Source organism: Lates calcarifer, linkage group LG7_1 (assembly GCF_001640805.2).
Source record: "Lates calcarifer isolate ASB-BC8 linkage group LG7_1, TLL_Latcal_v3, whole genome shotgun sequence".
Taxonomy (NCBI): domain Eukaryota; kingdom Metazoa; phylum Chordata; class Actinopteri; family Centropomidae; genus Lates; species Lates calcarifer.
Window position 1 is genome coordinate 14,583,043 of NC_066839.1, and position 21,308 is coordinate 14,604,350.

The following is a 21,308-nucleotide window of genomic DNA, read 5'->3' on the forward strand; positions in this document are numbered from 1 at the left end:
GTTGTGATTGGTCAAATTCCGAGAATAGGAAGTGTCGATCAGTAGTAAGGGCTTAACATGGTAGATAAGTAGTATCTAGTTAATATAAACTAAACGCTGAAGATTTTTCGCATCTCGTCCTTAAACTTGGATGTTTTCCAGTACCAAGAGATACTCGCCAACTAATTTTTAGACCGAGGAGTTACGTCTCTTGCACATATTGCGCCGTGTGGTTGGTCTTTTGTGTGGCACTAGCTTTTTAGCTGAACGCCTTCTCAGCCAGTTACTACTCTGCTAGCCTAGCACTGCATTGGAATTTGTTAGCTTGTTTGACAGCTACAGCAGCTAAAATTAACCAGGCTGGTATCCAGAGCGAACTAGGTTCCGTTTTTCCGTACGTGTGTGTGTGCGTGTGTTTATTTATGCTACTTATCAAAGTGAGACTCAACTGTACCTGAATGTTTGGTGACAGATATAGCAGCAGCTACAGCTAGCAGAGTGTTAGCTTGTCAACAACAGCAATGGGCTTCCAGAGGTGTTTGAAGACGACGAGGACGTTTTATTTGTTGACCATTCTGCTGATAGTCTTCGTCAAAGGAATAACATCAGGTAAGTGCCACAGTTATGTTGTGTTACTGACTAAAAGTCACTCAGACAGACGTGGATGTGACGTTACATTTCTCGTAGGTTGCATGCAAATATTTATGTTCAGCCAACAGCTTTGTCAATCTCAAGGTAACACTGTCTTAACTGCTGCTGCAATATACTTTTCAGATGAAGACCAACATGGGAATGACGGACCAGAGCTAAAGGTACGTTTGTAATGGGTTTTAAGTTTAGCATATCAAACCCCCTGGATGTTCTGACTTGGTATAGAGGTTATAAATTGATAATACACAGTAGACCTCCATACAAACGGCTGTCGACCTACTACCCAGTGTGTTAAATGGGTTGCATCAGATGAATTTGCCTTGCCTTGTGTGTTATTCCAGGGTTTTATAATATGTTGACATTGTGGAATAATTTGAAAACCTATCGAAGCTATTGACAAAAAAAAAAAAATAATAATAATAATAAAAAAATTATTATTAGAAATTTTGCTGAAACCTTGATGCTTTGGTCATTTTCTTGAGGAAGTACTTGATCCAAATTTGGCATTGTTGTAAATCTTTAGTGATAAAAACTCATCTATTTCGCCTGATTTCAAAAGACTGTAGGAATAGTGCAGTGTTTTGAGCCCAAATTTAAACAAAACTTATTCAGTTGTACTTTTTTAATTGAATAAAGAAGACATTTTAGAGTGAGTAGTGTTTCGAATCTTTTGGGAGATGGATATCACTGTTAAGATTACAAATAATCTATATCACCAATAGGTTGCTTTTGTATGTATTCAGCTTGATTAATACCCAATGTGATTCCCCTGTTTGAGCTGTTCCTTTACTATAACCTTTTGTTTATCTTCCCAGTCTTACCATGACCCAGACGATGAGGAGGAAGATGTCCATCTGGCATCAGTAATTGTGGCAGGTGCTTCTGTGAACTCTGCTCACGAAGTTTCCCAGCCAGAGATGGAGAAACAGTCACCTGGAGATGAACTGGAGGGAGAGGAGAAGGAGGATCTGCCTGAGCAGCCTACTCCAGTTGAGGAGAAACCTAAAGAGGGTAAAGACTAAGGTTTAAACTCAAATAGAGAGCTGTAAATAATTCATCAGTGCAGCCAAGCAGAAGAACCACAGCATCATAACTGTGTGGTCTATTAACCTTGAGCATGCACACACAATCCCTAAACATGTCTTATTGTTGATTTTTACGTATTGTATGTTATAAATTGAGTTTTTGTGCCTCTGTTTTAACTACTGAACACATGCTTTCTTTCTGGCCATGGTTTGTTTTCTTGGCTTACGTAAGTGTCTAGCTCCAAATGTCTGTGTGAGACAGGGATCAAGAGCTGGCATATCTTCTGTCAGTGGTAGCAGGTTGACTTTAGAGTACAGTGTTTTACTTCTCCAATTAAAAGCTGGAACTGATGGAGCAGTGGAAAGACTGAGACTTTATTCTAGAAAAAGTTCTCTGGCTGCCTCAGCAGGAGAGATTTAATCAAATGGAATAACAGGGAGTCGTGTTACCTCTGCTTATACTGTGTCATGGTTATGACAGCAGATCATTTCAGTTTTTTATGACATTGTACAGCTTGACATAGTTGTGCTTAACTACTGGTTATAACTGTGTGATGCAGTGAGACTTGAGTTTGAGGCTTGGAATTTGCAGTCATAAATATAACATAAATGACAGCTGATGTTCAAAAAAGCCACAGATTAGCTCACTAACAGTTACTGAAGGTAAGACCTAAAGATTCTAGTCAATTTGTTAAGGGTGTGGAAATTTTAATTCAATTAAAAATAATAAAAATAAAATAATAATTTAGTGGTTCATTTCAGGGACCTATAGTCAGGTTTTATGAGCATTTCTGTGTAATGTGTGTTGCCTGTAGCAGTGACAGTCTGTCAGTAAGTTCACTGGGTCCTCAGTGCCGTCAGGTTTTCACCTTGTCTTAAATTCCATCTGTTTTTGAGAATGAGGACTCTCTTGATTTATTTTCTGAGCTTTGTTGAGTCTTGTTAACATGTTAACCTGTTTTCAGTATGGCTGACTCTGAGCAAAGCCGTGTGTGGTTTCAGGGCACTGCCAGATTGGATAAACGGTTAAACCCCATGAGAAATTAACAGTGCCCTGCACCTGTGGCTCCTCTTGCAGTCAGTTACATCATACATTTACTTGGGGATTGTTGACTGTTTTCCTGCTGGCTTTTTGCACAAGTGTGATATTGAGCTTTATATGGAGATAAAGATTTATGGAAATGTATTGAAATTGACATTTTTTGTTTAATATGAAGTTGTAAATCCATAACTGGGATAGGGTTAGGGTCACAGAAGAAAGAGGGATCACAATGAACATCGTAGCATACTTTCTGTTATATCCAGGTGCATTGTTACTTTTTTTGTTTTATATACTATCATTAGAATAATATTGTGCCTCTTTTTACAGTCCCTGTGGTGAATGGAGGTACAGCCCATGGAGAGCCCTGCATCTTCCCATTCCTCTTCCAGGGAAGGGAGTACTCAGACTGTACCACTGATGGACGAGGGGATGGACGGCTGTGGTGCGCCACAACCTATGACTATGACCAGGAGAAAAAGTGGGGTTTCTGTGAGAGTAAGTCTGAAATTTAGGGTCTTGAATTAAATAAAATATCTTATTTTGAAGTCAAAATGCTGATATAAATATAGATACATTGTTATGGAAGTTGTTTACTGCCTATCCAAATAAAGCCCTTTTAAAAAGCTCAACAGCCACTGAAACTGAGTATTGAAACCAGTTTGAGAGCACGTCATGCTTTCATTTTCAGAGTTAATATGGCACACTGCTGAGAAAAGTTTTGAAAACCTGTATTTAATATCTCGGCTATCTTCTTATTGGCTTCTCCTCTCTTTCCTTTAGCGGAGGAACAGGCACAGCAGAGACTGCAGGCAGAGGAGGCTGAGGAGCAGTATCAGACTGTCCTACGTATGCTCAATGCCACCACCAGGAAGACACAGAAAAAAGAGTGAGTTTCCTCCCTCTGATTTATTCCCTTGGTTCTTATCTACCTGATTTTTAATCTTATGGTTTGAAGACATCCATACTGGTCTGACAAGCATTTAGATTTGTTGATAACAAATGGTGTTATGACAAAAATGGTTTCATTTTGTTGGTGTCCATCTTTATCTGCATGTATTTACTTCCCAGTTCTCTCCCAGACTTGATAATTAACTTAATCTTGAAACCTGACAAAGATGAAAAATAAATAAAGAGAGATAGAATCACAGTGAAGATGAGCCTGTAAGATAGGGTAAAACACAGATCTTTGCTTTACTTTTATTCCAACCACTGGGACTTCTAGAAGACCAACAAGCTCACACAAACTGAAAAAAATAAGTCTGGTTATTTCTTTTGAAACACAGCAAATTAAAATTTAACTCAAGCCGATCAAGCCCTCTGTGTTTGAACAGTCATCTTATGTAGCCTAAAGCTTCTTGTTTACCAAGCAGACACTATCTGATCTGACTGTAAATTTAGTTTTGGTATGGCTATATCTATAAAATGTGTGCTTTATTACCTCGTGACTTTGGTCAGTGTGTCCTTATTTGCTTTAGATGTCACAGTACTGTTTGTTATGTACACATTATTTTTTATTATGCCTGTGTCACCTAAGCTACCTCTGCCTATCCAACCTCTAACTCAGACTGTATGAAAAGCTGCTCAAAGTAGCAGAGAAGGGCCACCAGAAGGCCATGGAGAAGGTGGCCTACGCCATGCTGTTTGGAGATTACATGAACCAGAACATCACTAAGGCCAAAGAAATGTTTGAGAAGCTTGCCATGGAGGGCTCACCCAAAGCTCAGATGGTACATTTCCCATTCAAAATGTTCATATTTCAGTTGAGAAAAAGTGTTGCATTTTGACCTGACAACTGCTCAGATAATGAAACGTGACATTGTGCTTTGTTTGTTTTTCCATAGGCTCTTGGCTTTCTGTATGCTGCAGGACTTGGAGTTAACTCGAGTCAAGCTAAGGTGCTTTTTCATTCTGTATGACTTAAGTTATATCAATTTTCAATTGAGTTCTTCTTCCTTTGGAGATTAAATTTGCTTATTGTAAGTAATAATACCTGACACTATTTCCAATAATTGGTCCCATATTCTCTGCTGTTTTTTCCCCAGGCCTTGGTTTACTACACCTTCGGTGCACTCGGTGGAAACTTGGTAGCTCATATGATTCTGGTGAGTCCATTCATCTGTCAGTGAATCAGTTACAGAATCTCTGTTTTTATTTATATATAAGGTATATACCAAGGTATATATGGTATTAAAATGCCTTTCCCTCTTGTCTTATTAGGGATACAGATACTGGGGAGGTGTGGGTGTTCCCCAGAGCTGTGAGTCAGCTTTAACACACTATAGGCTCGTGGCAAATCAGGGTAAGTATTTGCTGCACTTAAACTTTTTAATCTAATATTTGGGTGATACTCTCAGAGTTACTCTCTCAACTCTGCTTTCTGTCACTGCTGCCAGTGGCCAGTGATGTGTCCCTAACAGGGGGCTCAGCTGTGCAAAGGATCAGGCTTCTGGATGAGGTGGAGAACCCGGGCTCCACCAGCGGGATGTTGGAGGAGGACCTGATCCAGTACTACCAGTTCCTAGCTGAGAAAGGAGATGTACAAGCTCAGGTAAAATGTTTATCATTGTCCTTTATTCAACATAGCAACTAGCAGTTTTTTAAACATGTTTATTAGTCCCCATTGTGGGACTAATAAAGGATTATCTTATCTTATTCACTGATATCACAGGGTGATGCCACATTTTAACAAGTAAACCCAAATTGGATTCACAAAGGCAAAAAAAAAGTGTAGAATTCCAGTGTAGAAAGTGTCAGGGTGACCACTACAAAAGTAGCACAGACCTGCATGTGTTCCTGGTCAGAGAGATCTCATCATGCTGCCTGTTTTGACAGTTGCTTGATAAGAGTTTTGTACATCATGTCTCCTGCTTTGTAGTTGTTCAGCTGCTGTCTGTAATCTAACAACTGACATGTTTTTTATTGACATGGTCGGTCAGTACTCTCTACATTATGTGAGGATTAAAATCTTTTTCTATGCATGGATGTATTTGAACTATATTACATTTGCATCATTTAAATGAAACATGTATTTTACAGCATTATGGTAATAATTTTGGGTTGTAAACTATTCAGTCTAGAAGAGTATTGTGTATATATTTTTCTTACAGTCCCAAAAAATTAACAAGGCCAATTTTCCCCATTTCAGGTGGGGTTAGGTCAGCTTCACCTGCATGGAGGACGTGGAGTTGAACAAAATCACCAGGTAACTGTTGTTATTGTTGTTGTTTTTGAAGATGACTTCAAATTACTCCTTGGGGTTGTTTTTGCACCAGTGTAAATGTATCCCTGATGCTTGCTCTCCAACAGAGGGCGTATGACTACTTCACCCAGGCTGCAAATGCAGGGAATACACATGCCATGGCTTTCCTCGGGAAGGTGAGTGAGATGAGGTTGAATGTTGAATGAATATACTTTTACTTTTATACCAGCTTGCTGTACACTATCCTTTTCTAACAGAGTATCCACTTAATAATATTCACATAAGTTTTTAATGAGTTTTCTTTTTACCCGTCTGTCTCACTTCTGTGTTTGCAAATATTATGAATTTGTAGCCCATACTGTGTAAGAACTCAGGAGAAACAGTCAGTTAGTTGGGAGAGCAGTGAGATACTCAATCCAATCATTCAGTCCAAAATAAATAAAGCCAATGGTTTGGCATTGCTGTTTTAACAGTGGGCGGTGCAGTGCATTTGTACTTGAGGCGTTACATCAAGTTTGTCATTGCTTTGACTCCCTCTGTCCCTCAGATGTACTCAGAAGGCAGCGAGTTTCTCCCTCAGAACAACGAGACGGCCCTGCAGTACTTCAAGAAGGCTTCAGACTTGGTGAGGATGAAGCTGTAGAATAATATCTTTATACTCTGTTTACCTCTATCAGGTGGTGAGTGCTGTATTTCACCATCAAAATTTGCTTTGGCACAGTCCCTTTCATTTACTGGTTGCTTTTTGTCATTCAGGGTAATCCAGTGGGACAGAGTGGCCTGGGCATGGCCTATTTATATGGAAGAGGTGTCCCAGTGGTAAGGAATCTTTTCTATATGTTACGATCTTTATTATATTACATCTACTTTAACATATGATAAACCCGTTATGAGCCATTTTAGATTTCAGCTTTTCTTCTTCTGCTAACCTGGCAGCTACAGTTTTTGCACTAAGAATCGGAATAGGGGAAAATAAAAATCTCAGTAGTTTAGTGTACGAGGCTTTCACTGTGTGTTCCTCATGCTGAAAGGAGAACAGCCATTTGAAAGTTGTGTGTTTGTGTCTTCAGAACTATGAGCTGGCACTGAAATACTTCCAGAAGGCAGCAGAGCAGGGCTGGGTGGATGGACAACTCCAGCTGGGCACCATGTATTACAGTGAGTGTTGAGGGCTTAGTGTGTATGAGTGTATCTGCTTGTGTGGCACACAGCGTCCCGCAGTGGCCTCCTGTCGTAGCTTTTATTCTTCTTATTGTCTGTCAGGTAAATCCTGTTACTGCATCTGAAGATTTGAACAATCTGTCTCATTTACTAGGCCCTCAGTTTCCCTTTCTCTTTAATTATCTCGACTAGAATACTTATTTTCTCTTCCATGTCATTGACTGTTATTCCTCCTCTTCTTTCTCTCATTGCCCAGATGGCATTGGTGTGAAGCGTGATTACAAACAGGCACTCAAGTTCTTCAACTTGGCCTCACAGGCAGGCCACATACTGGCTTTCTACAACTTGGCCCAGATGCACGCCACGGGTACCGGTGTGATGCGCTCCTGCCACACTGCTGTGGAGGTGAGCCACCGTGGAGTCACTGCTCCTTTCTCTGTATTATGTTGAGATGATGTTGAGATTGCTTGAGATTGTCTGATGTGTCTCTCTGATTCAGCCATTACTCATCTATAAAAGCCCATATTTGTTTTTCATTACTTTTTGCACTGGTCATTGTTGACATCTCTTCATCATATTGCAAGCTGTGGAAGTGATACAAGTCACAAACCTTAGAAACAGCTACAGTGATATCATTGTGTGCAACTGTTAAATTGGCCCAGAATTTTTGGTGTTTCACTCTGTGTGTGTGCGCCTGTATCTTGCAGCTTTTCAAGAATGTGTGTGAGCGCGGTCGCTGGTCAGAGCGTCTAATGACGGCCTACGGCAGCTATAAGGAGGGAGAGACGGACGCTGCGCTGGTTCAGTATCTGCTGCTGGCTGAGCAGGGCTACGAGGTGGCCCAAAGCAACGTGGCCTTCATTCTGGACCAGAGTAAGAGAAAACATGACAGGAAGGAAAGAAAGTGTGTTTAAGAGAAAATCAAATCCGGTTCAAATGCCATAAAACCATAGCACGATATAAGGAAATGAATGTTGGGAAAAATTCCTCGGTGTCTTATAACCGCCCAACTTTGGGAAAAATTTCCTTCTAACCCTTGAATGTGTCTTTTTGTCTTTGTGTGGATTTTAATGAACAGAAGGGGCAAAGATTTTCAGTGAGAATGAGACCTACCCTCGTGCTTTGCTCCACTGGACAAGAGCTGCAGCACAAGGTGAGTCCATACACACTCTGTCCTTCATCATTTTACATCTGTGCTAGATCTGTTTGTAGCATTTAGTTTTTCTCCTTTATCAGGAATCCATCTGCAATTCAATTACATATGAATACTAGTTGAATTTGGCATGTTGTTGTCTTTCCCAGGTTACACTGTGGCTAGGATAAAACTAGGGGACTATCATTTCTATGGCTATGGGACGGATGTGGACTATGAGACAGCCGTCATCCACTACAGACTGGCATCAGAGCAGCAGCACAGTGCCCAGGCCATGTTCAACCTGGGTTATATGCATGAGAAAGGCCTGGGCATCAAACAGGTCAGCACTTAGCCACATTGCTTTATAAATGCAGAGCATAGTTAATGGAGTTGTTTTTTCTTCATTCATTCAGAGATGCACAGACTGATTTGTAATTCAGATTGGTTCCATTTGTTTTCTGCAGGACATCCATTTAGCCAAGCGTTTCTATGACATGGCAGCAGAAGCCAGTCCTGATGCCCAGGTCCCAGTTTTCCTGGCCCTGTGCAAGCTGGGCCTGATTTACACGCTTCAGTACGTGCAGGATCTTAATGTAAGTACTTCCTCCTGTATGCTGGAGCTGGAGCTATGACAATTTGGCTTTGAAACACACTCAGAGCTATAATTCAAGCTAGCTAAGAGCTTCTTCATTAGAGGAAACTGAAATTAATCAGATATGTCTTTGTCCTCCAACCTCTCCCCATTTGGCTGTGGTCGTCTCTCAGCTGAAGGAGATGATTTCTCAGGTGGACCTGGACCAGCTCCTGGGCCCGGAGTGGGACCTCTACCTTATGACTGTCATCGCACTGCTCTTGGGCACGGTCATCGCTTACCGACAGCGCCAACACCAAATCATAGTGCTGCCTCGTCCCCCTGCCCCTGCCCCAGCAGCACCTCCCCCCCGACCGCCTCAGGAACAGCCGCAAGCCCAGGCTGAGACCCAGGGTCAGGGAGAAACACAAGCCCAGGGGCCGGCCCAGGAGGAAGAGGAGCAGCAGTGAGAGGAAGCCAGACGGAGCAAGGGCCGGAATAGACAGACAGGCTGTGCCAGCCCACTGCACGGAGCAGCTGGTGCTTACTAGCTGAATACCTGCTAGTTCAAGCACCTCTCCCACTCCGCCTGCTCCTCTCCACATGCTAAAAAAAAAAAAACAAAAAATGACAGAGACGGCTGCTGAACTGCTCAGTCTCACAACTCCCTTTCTCCATTTAAAATATGCTGGTCCTGTGCTTAGAGCAAGACAGTGGAGGTGTTTATGGACAGTGCTGCAGAACAGAGTGTTGAGGATAACACAGGCTTGGGACTTGTTAGTCTGTGACTCAGGATAGTGCCAGAAGCACCCATGTCCTCACCATGGAAATAGTCTTGCAGTTGCCAGATCAAAGGCGTTTTGGTCAACATAGTTGGAGTCTGATATGTGCATTAGTTTCTTCTCACTTTCCTTTTTTCATTTTTTTGTTTTTTGGGGGTTTTTTTTGTGAAAATTACTCACAATTAAACTGCTTCAATTCTAATTTTGTGCAGTATTTAGAAAGAGAATCAGTCAGGAAAATGTGAACTAGGATCATTTTATTTGCTAGCTAAAAGAAGTCATGTTTTTGCATGTTTTGCAGACGTAAGGCACCTTTTTTTTTTCATACACCCAGCGAGTGAACAAGTTTTGCATTTGTTTTTTGCGTCGCAATTTTGCGTTCATTAGTTTAATTGACATGCTGTCAGGTCAGTACCTTTTCAAACCTGCAATTCACAGAGAACGACTCAACATTAGTGACCGTGCTAAAATGTTCTAAAGCCATGTTATGTCATCAGTATAAGAACATGAAACGTGTTAAGTGGTTTACTTTATCTAATAGAAAAGCTGGACTGGATGCTTGTTTGATAAATTATTTAATTTTAAGCACACTAGTTGATGTTTTGTGTTTTCAACATGGCAGACGTCTAGAAAGAACGAGAAGCTGCTGAAGTCAGACGAGGCTCAGCTGTCACCAAAAATCCCTGATGCAGATCCTGTTTGAAAATTCATACAGACGTCTTTCACTCTCAGAGCATAGTGAAAGCAGAGTGCACAGCCTTTTAAAAAATTCATTTTAAAGAGAAATCTATGTATACAGTCCAGTGAGAGGGAGCAGAGAACAGTTTTTTGAAGGTGTGCTGTTCATTGGTGTGATCTTTTTACCACCAGCATGCTATGATTAGCTGGTTTTGGGAAAGAACCCCCCCCCTCCTTTTTTTTTTAAGTTTATTAAGCTTTGTGTTAGCTGAGGCGGTAATTGGAACAGCCTTAAAGATAACAGCACCTCAAACAAACTCTGGATTGTTGGATTGTTTCTACATCAGAGGAAGAGACTTTTTTTTCTGTTACCCAACTTCAGCTGTTGTGAGAATTTCCACCCCCTCACCAAAGTCCAAGTTGGAGCTCTGTGCTCTGCCTACACTTTTCAGCTCAGATGGACCTAAATCTGATTCTGAAATGGGAAACAAGTGAAGCCATGATTAGGCCATCCAGTATTTGTCCAGACAAGATTAGAAACTTCTAATTTTGCCACATGCAGCTCTTATTCTCTAAAGTCCATTTGTTCAGTTCCACAGTACTGTACGTGCTTGTCGTTAGAAATACTGAGAATTTGTCCACCAGTACATCTGCATGAAGTGTATGAAGTCAAAAAGGACAGTAAAATGTCAACTGCAGGATGAAAAGAAATTATTCCAAACTTTAAATGACACTGAGGTCCCTGCATTCATGCATTAATACCCACATAACTCCCAGTTTGTCTGAAATGAAACACTGGTGAAGATTGTCGTGAAGACTGCATTTTTACCATCGCAAAAAAGAAGTTTATAAAGAAATTAATAAATGATATATGGATATTTAATTGTTGTCAGTTGATTTGAACTTGAGCCCTTTTAACATTTTAATAATTTTCTCATTATCAAAATGTTAATATCAACTATCAGGTATTTGAAAGTCAAGCATCTTGTAATATTGGAAACGTGAAGAGAGATGTTGTGGCTATCAATACAATGAGTGATTGTAGCCTGATGTGTTTAAAAATCAAACACAGCATGAGGTGCTGTGCTGCTGACATTGATTGAACGGTCAAAATGGCTGTCACTGGACCCCCAGGTTGTCACTCAGCTCTGGAGGGTGGGCGAGACAAAGTGACAGTGCTGTAAAAACTCAGCATCGCGTTGTGCAGTCTGTAGGGGCGACCCATTGACTGGCCCATACGCATTACTATGGAGTGGCTTTGGATCGCCGTGGCAACATGTGTGCTCGTGTCCCGCTCTGTCAAAGGTAAGTGCTAGAACAAGCAGGGCAGAGCACACGTGAGGCTGTGTGCCTGTATTTATTGTTACAGCAGCCTCTGAAACAGGGCCTTTTTTCAGACTGTGGTTCAAATTATGTTAAGATTTTGTTTCAAATAAACGTTTAGATTAAGTATAAATATCTAAAGACTGGTTTAGAGCCTATTTTTGTGCTGTAAATGGTGTTGTCAAAGGAAAACTACTTGTTTAATTGATAAACAAGTGAGGTGTTTTTAAAGTCTGAAATGGACACTTAGGAAATAATCTTTCTTTTAAAGGCGACGACTGGTGGTGGGAGTATGAGGAGGGGATACGACACTACAGCAAGGAAGCCCTCAACAAGGTAGTGTTCACACCTGGGTTTATCTCTGAAAATGAGCATGTTCTTGTTAAATAGTGGATAAGGTCAGAAATCTAACTGTCATGACAGCACATTATTTTATCAGCTGTTTTACTGTGTGTTCATCATTTAAAAGCCAGATCAACTCACTGTGACCAAAAGGCCGTGATTGACAGATTTACTACTTTTTTTTTTTTTTTTTTTAAAGACACAACTGGGGAAAATGAAAACAACAAAAATATGTGGAATAATTGGTAACCTACTTTTAAGATAAGAGGCAGGCTACCATGGGGGGGACAAATGACCATACCACATGGACCGGCAGGCATCCTGAGTATGTGCAGAACAAGCACAGCTAACAGACTAAAGACATGAGCAAAACAAGGATCAGTGAGTTAAAGATAATACAGTCAAACAAGATTAGGATAAAACAAAAATCTGGATAGAATGGTTTAAAGCTCTGTTTTGAGTCCCTTAAAACAAGCATTTAACCAGTACAAGAAAGTAAGGGACATAATTGGTCATGAGGCTTTTCTCTTTGTTACTTCAGGAATTTCCAGAGAAAACTCGACCTGTGAGCTTCAAACATCCTGTGTTCCAGTGCCCGGACATGACTCCTTCTCCCTCTGTCCCCTCATCAGGTCGGCCATCATCACATCTAGATCGGTCCCAAGTCAATCTGTTATCTACGTGTTTAAACTCCCAATTTGACTCATCGCTCTCTCCCTCCTCTCTTTTCCCTCTTCTTTCTCTCCGTCTCCATCTTTTCCATGCCCTTTTGCTCAGTTGAATTTGTGAAGGCGGCAGATATAAAAGTCATCGCTGCCTTGGGGGATTCTCTGACAGTAGGTGTTATTTGTTGACACTTTCCCAGCTACACTTGTAATACAATGTATAAAATATTCATAGTTAATACATACTTTTACCATTCATTAATCCATTTTGCTTACTTGCTTAGTACAACTGAGCAGACGGCAGTAACATAAGATTATTACTGGAGTGAGCTTAAAATGTAAGCAAGTAGGAGGAAGGATAAGAGAAAGTAAATTCATGATGACTAAATGTTGCAGTGTCAGTGCAGCCAGATTAGTTGTTACTGGTCTCTGATTATGATAGCAGCAGACACACACTCACAACCAAGCTTTTAGTAACTTCATTAAATCCTAATCACATCCTCACATTATCATCTTTCCTTATGCAGACGGCCATAGGCGCCAACGCCACCACTGTCCTCGGGATTCCTATTGAGTTTCGTCATGTGTCTTGGAGGTGACAGATATCCTGTGTCTTTACTGTTGTAGAGGTTCTACATGCAGACACCACATAATATGGGGTTCAGCTTGTAAATAGGTGTTAGCATTAAATGTAAGTAAACATGAATGGTTTTGTTACCAATAGTTTTTTCTTCTCCACTTCTTCATCTTGCAGTATCGGAGGCTACGGGTCATTTCAGGATGTCATTACTTTGGCAAGTAAGATGTTTTAATCACAGATGATATCTCTCTCTTAACATTATTGTTCCATGTACACTGCAGTCAACCAAAGAGGAAAACAGCACAATTCATTTTCTTCACAATTTATTTTCCAACTGTGTGTGTGTGTGTGTGTGTGTGTGTGTGTGTGTGTGTGTGTGTGTGTGTGTGTTGTTTTTTTTTTTAGATATCATCAAGCTTTTCAATCCCAATCTGGTCGGTGCAGCTCCCGGCAAGACAGTTCATGGGATGCAGGGTCATATCAGTGAAACAGGCTTCAACCTGGCTGTGACTGGACAAAACACCTTGTAAGGCCTCATTACTGGGAGAAGCACTTGTTTTCAACCTGCAGTTGATTGGAAATTGATGAAATCATCCAGAGGGATCATTTCAGTTTTATGTCATGAATTCGAAAACCTTGGCTTACATTGAAACCAGTAATATCATAACCTTCTCTCCTGATTTTGACTGTGTTTGGGCTTCAGGCCATTTCTGCTAAGAAATTCTATTCTTGTGCAATGTGCAAGCTATATCTTTGTGTCTTATTTATTAATGATGCTTAGAAAGATGTTGTTACTTTTTCCTTCTAGCAATCTCCCAGGCCAGACGAGGCATTTGATTGACACGCTGAGAGGTTATGAGGTACAGTAGTGCCCCTGTTTTCCCTAAAGTGTGACAACAGTGTTGATAGAGTGAGCTGGTTATTAACACTGGAATATCCTGCAGCGGGTACTCTCCCTGAACCTGTTTTACATGGATCAGATTTACACTCTGACCCCTCAGTTGTCTCATCCTTTAGGGTTTGAACTTTGAGGAGGACTGGAAGCTTCTGACCATTCTCATGGGCATGAATGACATCTGTGATTACTGCAAAGATAAGGTCTGTCTCTTTCTCTCTTGAATGCTGACTTTAGTTGAACAGAGAAGTTTTTTGATAGAAATGTAATTAATCACGGCAGAATCCCTTCATGTTCTTCCCAGGCTCTTTTTTCAGTCGATAACTTCATTCACTATATGACCGTCTCCTTGGAAATGCTTATGAATGAGGTAAGAAAGAAAACAAGACATACTGTACTTGTACAATTTATGACTTCATGTTGAAGTACATGTTGCACACTGGACATGTCCATTCTCTCCATGTGGTGCTTTAGGTTCCTCGTATGATTGTTAACGTGGTTCAGATCCTGCCCATGCAAACTCTGAGAGAGGTGCAGAAGCCCACCCCAGGGTGCCTGCTCCAACGGTGAGCCACTCTCTCATAATATGAACATTCACATGAGCCTTAGAAGTCCTCCTCCACACAGGAATATGACTGTTAATTCATTTGAATGTTTGACCTTCTTTGTGCAGAATGATGCATATGCAGAGTTTGACACTAGAAGGTTATTTTACCTCCGCTAAATTTCTCTGTGCTCAGTTTAAAGGTGCTACAGTTTTTTCTGTTGCTCCATAGCCAATATTAGCATTAACAGCTGTTTACAAGACAAGAGTACACCCTCTGGACAGTGCTACATATTAATTCTCTCATGTTGGACTGAGGGCAGATTGGACACTACAGTGACTCACTATCCCAGCTAGGGCTGGGGCTAGCTGGTTAGCATGCTAACTTCAGAAGAAGAAGAGTGGTAGAAATAGAAGGAAAACAAGAGCTAACAGTGGTGTTGCTTTCTACTGCTGGAGACAGCTCTTGGCAAGTAAAAGAATGAAGTTTGATGCTGTAAACTGCTGTAAAATGCTGTTGGCTATGTAACAACAGCAAAAACTTACATATAGCACCTTTAAATAAAATTTCAGTTTAAGACATGCATGTGATTTGTGACAACATAAGTGGAAGCCAATCATGGTCCATCTTTTTTAAAATAAGTATTAGATATCATATGTCTGGAAGTTGAAGTATGCCAGTTTGAGTTAAAATCTTGACTGCCTTTTTCATTCTTTTCTGGAATCCCTACGCAATCCCCCCACCCCCTTTTGACTCTAATTTAGGTCTTTCTGTTCGTGCCTGATAGAGCCAGTGGCCAGGTCTCCCGAACTTCGGGAGTTGGTGGAGGTCAATCTGGAGTTCCAGGTACAGTTTATACCTCTCACTTTATTAAATGTGTATGTTATCCATTAATGGGGAACAGCACATTACCATCCTTATGAACACACATCTATTAATCAAACGTCATAATGTACAATATTGATTACTTGTACAGCATTATATGCAAGTAATTTCTGTGTAATGGCAGATAATCTGATTCTCATGTTACATCCATCCCTAGAGAAGACTTGAAGAGCTGCTGTACAGCGATCGTTTCTTCAAGGACAACTTTGCTGTTGTTCTTCAGCCCTTCCTCAAACACGCTGACCCTCCCCGCCTCCCGGTAATCTGTCTCACCCCCAAAGGCCACAACAAAATCAACATCTCTGCTGTCAGGAGATGAAGCGGTGTGAAACATTACACAGTGATGATTGAATCATTAGGATCCTGAGTGTGACAAGCGGTAGCTTTTAGCTTTGTCAACACGAGGCCAAAAATGAGATCGAGGTCACATTTTACCAACACGAGCACTCTATCAGTAAGTCTCCGTGTCTAAGTGTGTGTTTTGTCTCCCCAAACAGAACGGGAAGATTGATATGACCTTTTTCACTCACGACTGCTTCCACTTCACCATAAAGGGACATGAAGAGCTGGCCAAGGGACTGTGGAACAACATGGTGAATACTTACACTGCTTATATTTAATTGAATAGCAAGATGTTAAAGGTCAACAGTCAGCCCATTGCCATTCAGAATGTATTATGTGAAGAAATGTCATGAAAGGATGAAATATAATGAATTACAGCAAATATATGCTGATCACAAATATAATAAAATGAAGGGCACGTTTTTTTTTAAAGCAAGCAATAGTTTAATACCTTCTCATCTCTCTGTCTCCTGTTGATAGTTTCAGCCTGAGGGAGGAAAGATGATTGTGAGCAGTTTCTCTGATCCCATCACTCTCATCTGTCCACCTATGGTAAGACAGGTCTTGGTGTCACAGTGGTGTTGCTACACCAGAGCAGAGTATTTTACCTGTGTCTGTAACCTGAAAGGTTACATGCATTTAATGACACAGATAAACCAAACAAAACCAACCAACTGATCTTCATTAATAGTGTAGCATCATTAGCATGTAGCAGTAGGGAAAACAACAGATAAGAACTAGCTGGATGCATTTTCCGAGAGATGTCGTCCCATGCTAATGCAGCTGCAAGCAGGGACTATTTTGAGATCTTTCTCTGATGTTGTGTTGAATGGTGTTCAGACCTCTGAGACTTTTGAGTCAGGTGTTTAATAGGGAACCTTTTAATGCAGGGATTGCTCTATTTCGCTGTCGTCAGGGTTTGTTTTTCCACTGAACACTGTTCCGAACAGTCCCTGTTTGCAACTGCTTTGCCATGCAACAATAATGTGAACAAGACCAAAAGGAAAATCATTAAAGGTGCTATGTGTACGTTTTTTGCTATCACTGCATAGCCAACTTTGGCATTAACAGCTGTTTACTTACCAATCTAGAAAAAACATTGCAAGTTCAGCATCAAACTTCTCTCCTTTACTTGCCAAGAGCTGTCTCCAGTATTGGAAAGTAAAGCCAGTGTTAACTCTTGCTTCTAGTTCTATTGCTTCTTTCCTTCCACTGAGGTTAGCATTCTAATTAGCTAGCCCCAACCCATCCTGTCACACAATACAACTTTCTGATAGTGAGTCATTGTATTGTCCAGTCTGTCCTCAGTCCAACATGAGAGGATGAAGAAGTAGTGCTGCCTAGAGGACGTATTCTAATCTCTTGTCTTGTAAATGCAACATTAGCTGTAAATCACTGTAAAAGCTAACACTAAAACACACAGAACCACAATTATGATCCTTTATATTCTTTGAGATTCACAACACAAAGTAATTATAACATCCCACCTTTTCTGTGTCCCATCTGTAGGAACACCCATATATCTTCACCCGACCAATTGCAGCCAAGTCAGGCCAGCCACCGCTTCAGTCTGACGCTCCATCACACGCAGCCTTCTCGCTGCTCTTGCTACTTGTGGGTTTGGGACGTCTTGGACTCCTGTAGCTTTCAGTTTGCCTAAACAATTTTTTTTTACAAGCACGTCTCTGCTTCCCTGGTTACTGTTGAGGTGATCACCTACAGTGGATCACCTGCAAAGGGGAGTCTGTGAGCCACTGTTTGCAACTTTGCATGTCTGTGGCCCCAAAATACCAGCATGGAGAATTTACTGCCGCTTTAAGATCAGAAAATCCCATTGATAATGTGACAGTGAATCCTACAACCTAAATATTTTATTTTTAGAGGCAGGTGCAGGTGGTGGTGAGTTTTAGTCATTGTTGGTGAGCAGATTGCTGCTCTTAGCAGAAAGTTTTCTATTTTGCTTTTAAATTTTAATTTTTCATGACTGCACCAAGATGATTTATCAGTAAGACCACACACTAACTGTGGGGATGGGACTCCTCCATGTTACTCCCACACTTGTAATTATAACAATATACTATAGGTGTATTTTTTAGAGAGGTCTTGCCTAGTGCAGCTTTAACTTTACTGTATTACTTGATTTTTTATTATAAATTGCAGATGTTGTAATTAGCAAAAAAAAAAAGGAAGTTAACATTTTTGAATTGTTCACGTGACATTTATACATTCATACATATAAAAAATTAAACTGATTAGACTTTGCCCAAAAGTGAAGTGAATGTCTGTTAAATCTATAGATACTTAATAAGCCTCAGTACCTCGACAGAACCCTGAATCCTTTCAGTTCTTCAGATAAAGTTTTGAGATATTGCCACAGTGCATTATGTTCAATCATTTTGTTGAATTGGCAAAGAAACTGTTCAATCACCACATCAAAATTCATTCACCTGGGATGTCAACTGCCACTTGCCTCATTTGCAGCAAAACGCTCAGACACATAGAGGAGCCCTGCTGATCAGCTCAGCAAAATGATTTAAAGATGGAAAAAGAATTTGTCGGCCATCTTAACCCTCTGTGGATTTTTCCCAGAAAGCTGTGATTTTTTTCAAACCGGAGACGATTTAGTCACACGTCTGTTCCTCAGATCTTCAGGCTGCTGCTGGCCCACTTTTCACTCCACAGTCCTCCGCTACCTGCATTATTATGCATTGAGCACAAGAGGAGGCAAAGTAAGACACCACAGCACAGTGAGTACACTGAGCAAAAAAAACACTAAATTTTTTACATGCTACTGAGTCATTGTTGTTTATCTAAATGCACAAACTCTCACCTTTCAACACAAGTAGCTGTGATGATCATCTGCTACAGATGATTTTCCTGTTCATCTGCTCTCTGGCTAAACAGTACAGTATGTATTGACTCTGTTTAATTAGTATAACTACAAGGGCAGGTGGAAGCTATATTAAGCTCATCTCAGGTTACTTTGGTTTGCTCAGAAATGTTAATTTAGCTGTTGAATGGAAAAGAACCATGCAATATGTACTCAGCATGGTAGGGTTGAATTATACAGAATTGAATATGACGCTTTTCTAAAACCTGTTTCAAGGTAAACATGTCTTACAGTAGATCATGCAGGCCGAACCTTTTGAACACTGACTTTGAATGGGAGATGCCCCTTTTTAATGTGTTTGTTTAGTAAAACATTTCCAGGGTACAGACAGTTTAGTATAGGAAGTTTTTTTTATTAATATCACCCAGTATGTATTTTTAATGAAGCACGCTCTTATATATGTGTGTGTGTGTGTGTGTCCTATCCTCAGTTTCTACCATCTCTCTTGAATTTCAGTCAGTCCTCGTAGCTGTTGGATTTCATAATGACCTTATTATTGCATTCAAAGAAAAACCCTCTTCATGTTTAAACAAAGCCGTTACCGGTTTATGCGGGATAAATATGGATCCGTCTCTGACGCAAATTGGCCTTTATTGTCTCTCTGAAAGCATAATGAGATCTTTGGGATCTCAGTAGACGGTAGGGTAGGAAATTTGAAACGGCAAACAGTCCAGCCCACACCTTGGAAACCTCTTTGTCTGTCATATATTTTTTTTTTTAATGAATGTGTCAGTAACAAATGAAAAGAGAAAATGACCTCATAAGCCCATGTGCATCTGGGACTCAGTGCTTATGTGATAAAAGAGAACAAACAACCTTAGGATTTTCCATGGTTATGATAATAAGACCTCTATGTAATGGTACTGTGAAATATATAACTCAACCTGTAATACAGTCAGCTATTTGGTGACACAAAACCCATAGTTAAGTAATGCAGAATAATGAAATAAAGCAGCCTTTGCAGTGTCATGGGTGCCTATTGTTCACCATTAAGAAATGATCACATCATAATAAGTTTGTCTGATAAGTTATGTTTAATGGATGATCAATTAATTCATGTTAACTCACACTTACTACAACCATTAAAGCTGCATGAATCAATGGAGACAATCTGTAGTAATGTTAACAGGTCACAATCAGACTCCTGACACAGCAGTAATACACAGTTCCCATTCTCCTTTGATTTGTCAACTGGTACCTGTTAGATGATTTAGGTTTTACTGCGTCATTCTTTTCAGTAGCCCTACTCCTTGATAAAACTGCAAAACATGTAGATGCTTGCACCTGAGTACCAGTTTGACTGAGTCTACAGCCATGCTAGTGGCACTGTGAGAGAGTGCTGTTGAGCTAAATGAATTGGGGCTTGAATGTGTGTAGCAAATTTCATGGCGATCTATCCCAAACAGTTGCTGAGACAGATGAAGAGTAAGAGGGGATTGTCATCTGGTGACCATGTCATGTCAAGTCAGTTTATTTACATAGCGCCAGTTCACAACAGAAGTTATCTCAGGGCACTGTACATATAGAGCAGACCATACTCTTTATCTTATAAAATTTACATAAATGTCTGCATCAGAATTTGCACCAGTCCTTCCAGTAGACATTGAGATATTTGACCTGTTGGCAGTGTAGAGGGAAGATCCTCTGGGAATCTGAATACCTGTTCAAACTTTATTCAAGGAACTGCATCTCATACTTGTTGGGAGATATTTTAGTCTGGACCATAGAGGCTCATTCATATTTCTATGACAACAAGGACTGGCAGACTTTCAAAGAGGCTGATCATGGGTCATGCAAAGGTCTGAAATGCCCTTCTCTATGCAGCTGAATTCCAGATCACTTTTGATTAATATCTGTGAGTTATCAATCATTAAGTCATGATAATTAGTAACATAAACTTGTGGTGACGTGATCATTTCTTAAAGGACAAGAATTCACGATAAATCCTACATCAATCCATAATTATGCAGGAGTAAAGAATGTATTTTGTACCCAGACTAATATTTATAATATTAGCTGTATAATTATTAATTACTGTACATTGTATATTATGTTATATATAGCTCATATAGTACAATACATGCTTCTCTTTTGTCCACTGATAAGAGGGGCAAATGTCCTGGGTTTATGAAATGTGAAAAATGTTTTTTTATTTTTATCTTGTTTCTACTGAGGCCACCTGCTCACATGATCAAAGTGGGCACTGTATCAGCAATGGCAGCAATAATTTTCAATAAGCTGTCACCTAGCAACACATTCAGGTAGTCAAGACACAAATACAGTAGGATGATACAGCTTTGTCCTGTATGGGAGCTCAATGTGATGGAGACAGACACACGATCTGTGCTTTTATTCACATACATATCCACTTTGCTTAGATTTATAAAGACATTTTTATTGTCTTACAATTGCAGCTTCTTCTTTTTTTTTTTTCTTTTTTTTTTTAATTTTTGGTTTTATGGGCAAGGTCACTGCAGAATCAAGCTCTTAAAGTCTTTTGGAAGTCATATAACCTGGTGTGCACTGTCAAACCAAAACTTTGCATTCAGTTACAGTAAAATAAAATAAAATCACATTAAAGTAAAAGCTGCAATCTCAACATTGACTGAGCAGGCTCA

The 21,308-nt window shown here is 40.2% G+C and overlaps 2 protein-coding genes across 2 annotated transcripts; both read left to right on the forward strand.

Moving 5' to 3' along the window:
* Window positions 1–18: 18 nt before the first annotated feature.
* On the forward strand, window positions 19–11,106 carry sel1l (SEL1L adaptor subunit of ERAD E3 ubiquitin ligase). Its single transcript, XM_018696127.2, has 21 exons — window positions 19–588; window positions 754–791; window positions 1,446–1,641; window positions 3,025–3,192; window positions 3,478–3,583; window positions 4,262–4,424; window positions 4,539–4,592; window positions 4,740–4,799; window positions 4,915–4,996; window positions 5,091–5,245; window positions 5,843–5,899; window positions 6,004–6,072; window positions 6,444–6,521; window positions 6,653–6,715; window positions 6,967–7,054; window positions 7,314–7,462; window positions 7,765–7,930; window positions 8,136–8,210; window positions 8,360–8,532; window positions 8,657–8,785; window positions 8,958–11,106. The coding sequence occupies exons 1-21, from the start codon at window positions 501–503 to the stop codon at window positions 9,231–9,233; spliced, it is 2,433 nt and encodes an 810-aa protein (XP_018551643.1). The 5' UTR covers window positions 19–500; the 3' UTR covers window positions 9,234–11,106.
* Window positions 11,107–11,229: 123 nt separating this feature from the next.
* si:dkey-177p2.18 (phospholipase B1, membrane-associated) lies at window positions 11,230–21,296 on the forward strand. Its single transcript, XM_018696128.2, has 16 exons — window positions 11,230–11,528; window positions 11,818–11,882; window positions 12,430–12,520; window positions 12,666–12,724; window positions 13,081–13,148; window positions 13,308–13,351; window positions 13,539–13,659; window positions 13,942–13,993; window positions 14,151–14,231; window positions 14,333–14,398; window positions 14,503–14,594; window positions 15,338–15,419; window positions 15,616–15,717; window positions 15,956–16,051; window positions 16,281–16,352; window positions 17,310–21,296. Exons 1-16 carry the CDS (start codon window positions 11,471–11,473, stop codon window positions 17,442–17,444), a joined length of 1,284 nt encoding a protein of 427 aa, XP_018551644.1. The 5' UTR covers window positions 11,230–11,470; the 3' UTR covers window positions 17,445–21,296.
* Window positions 21,297–21,308: the final 12 nt, after the last annotated feature.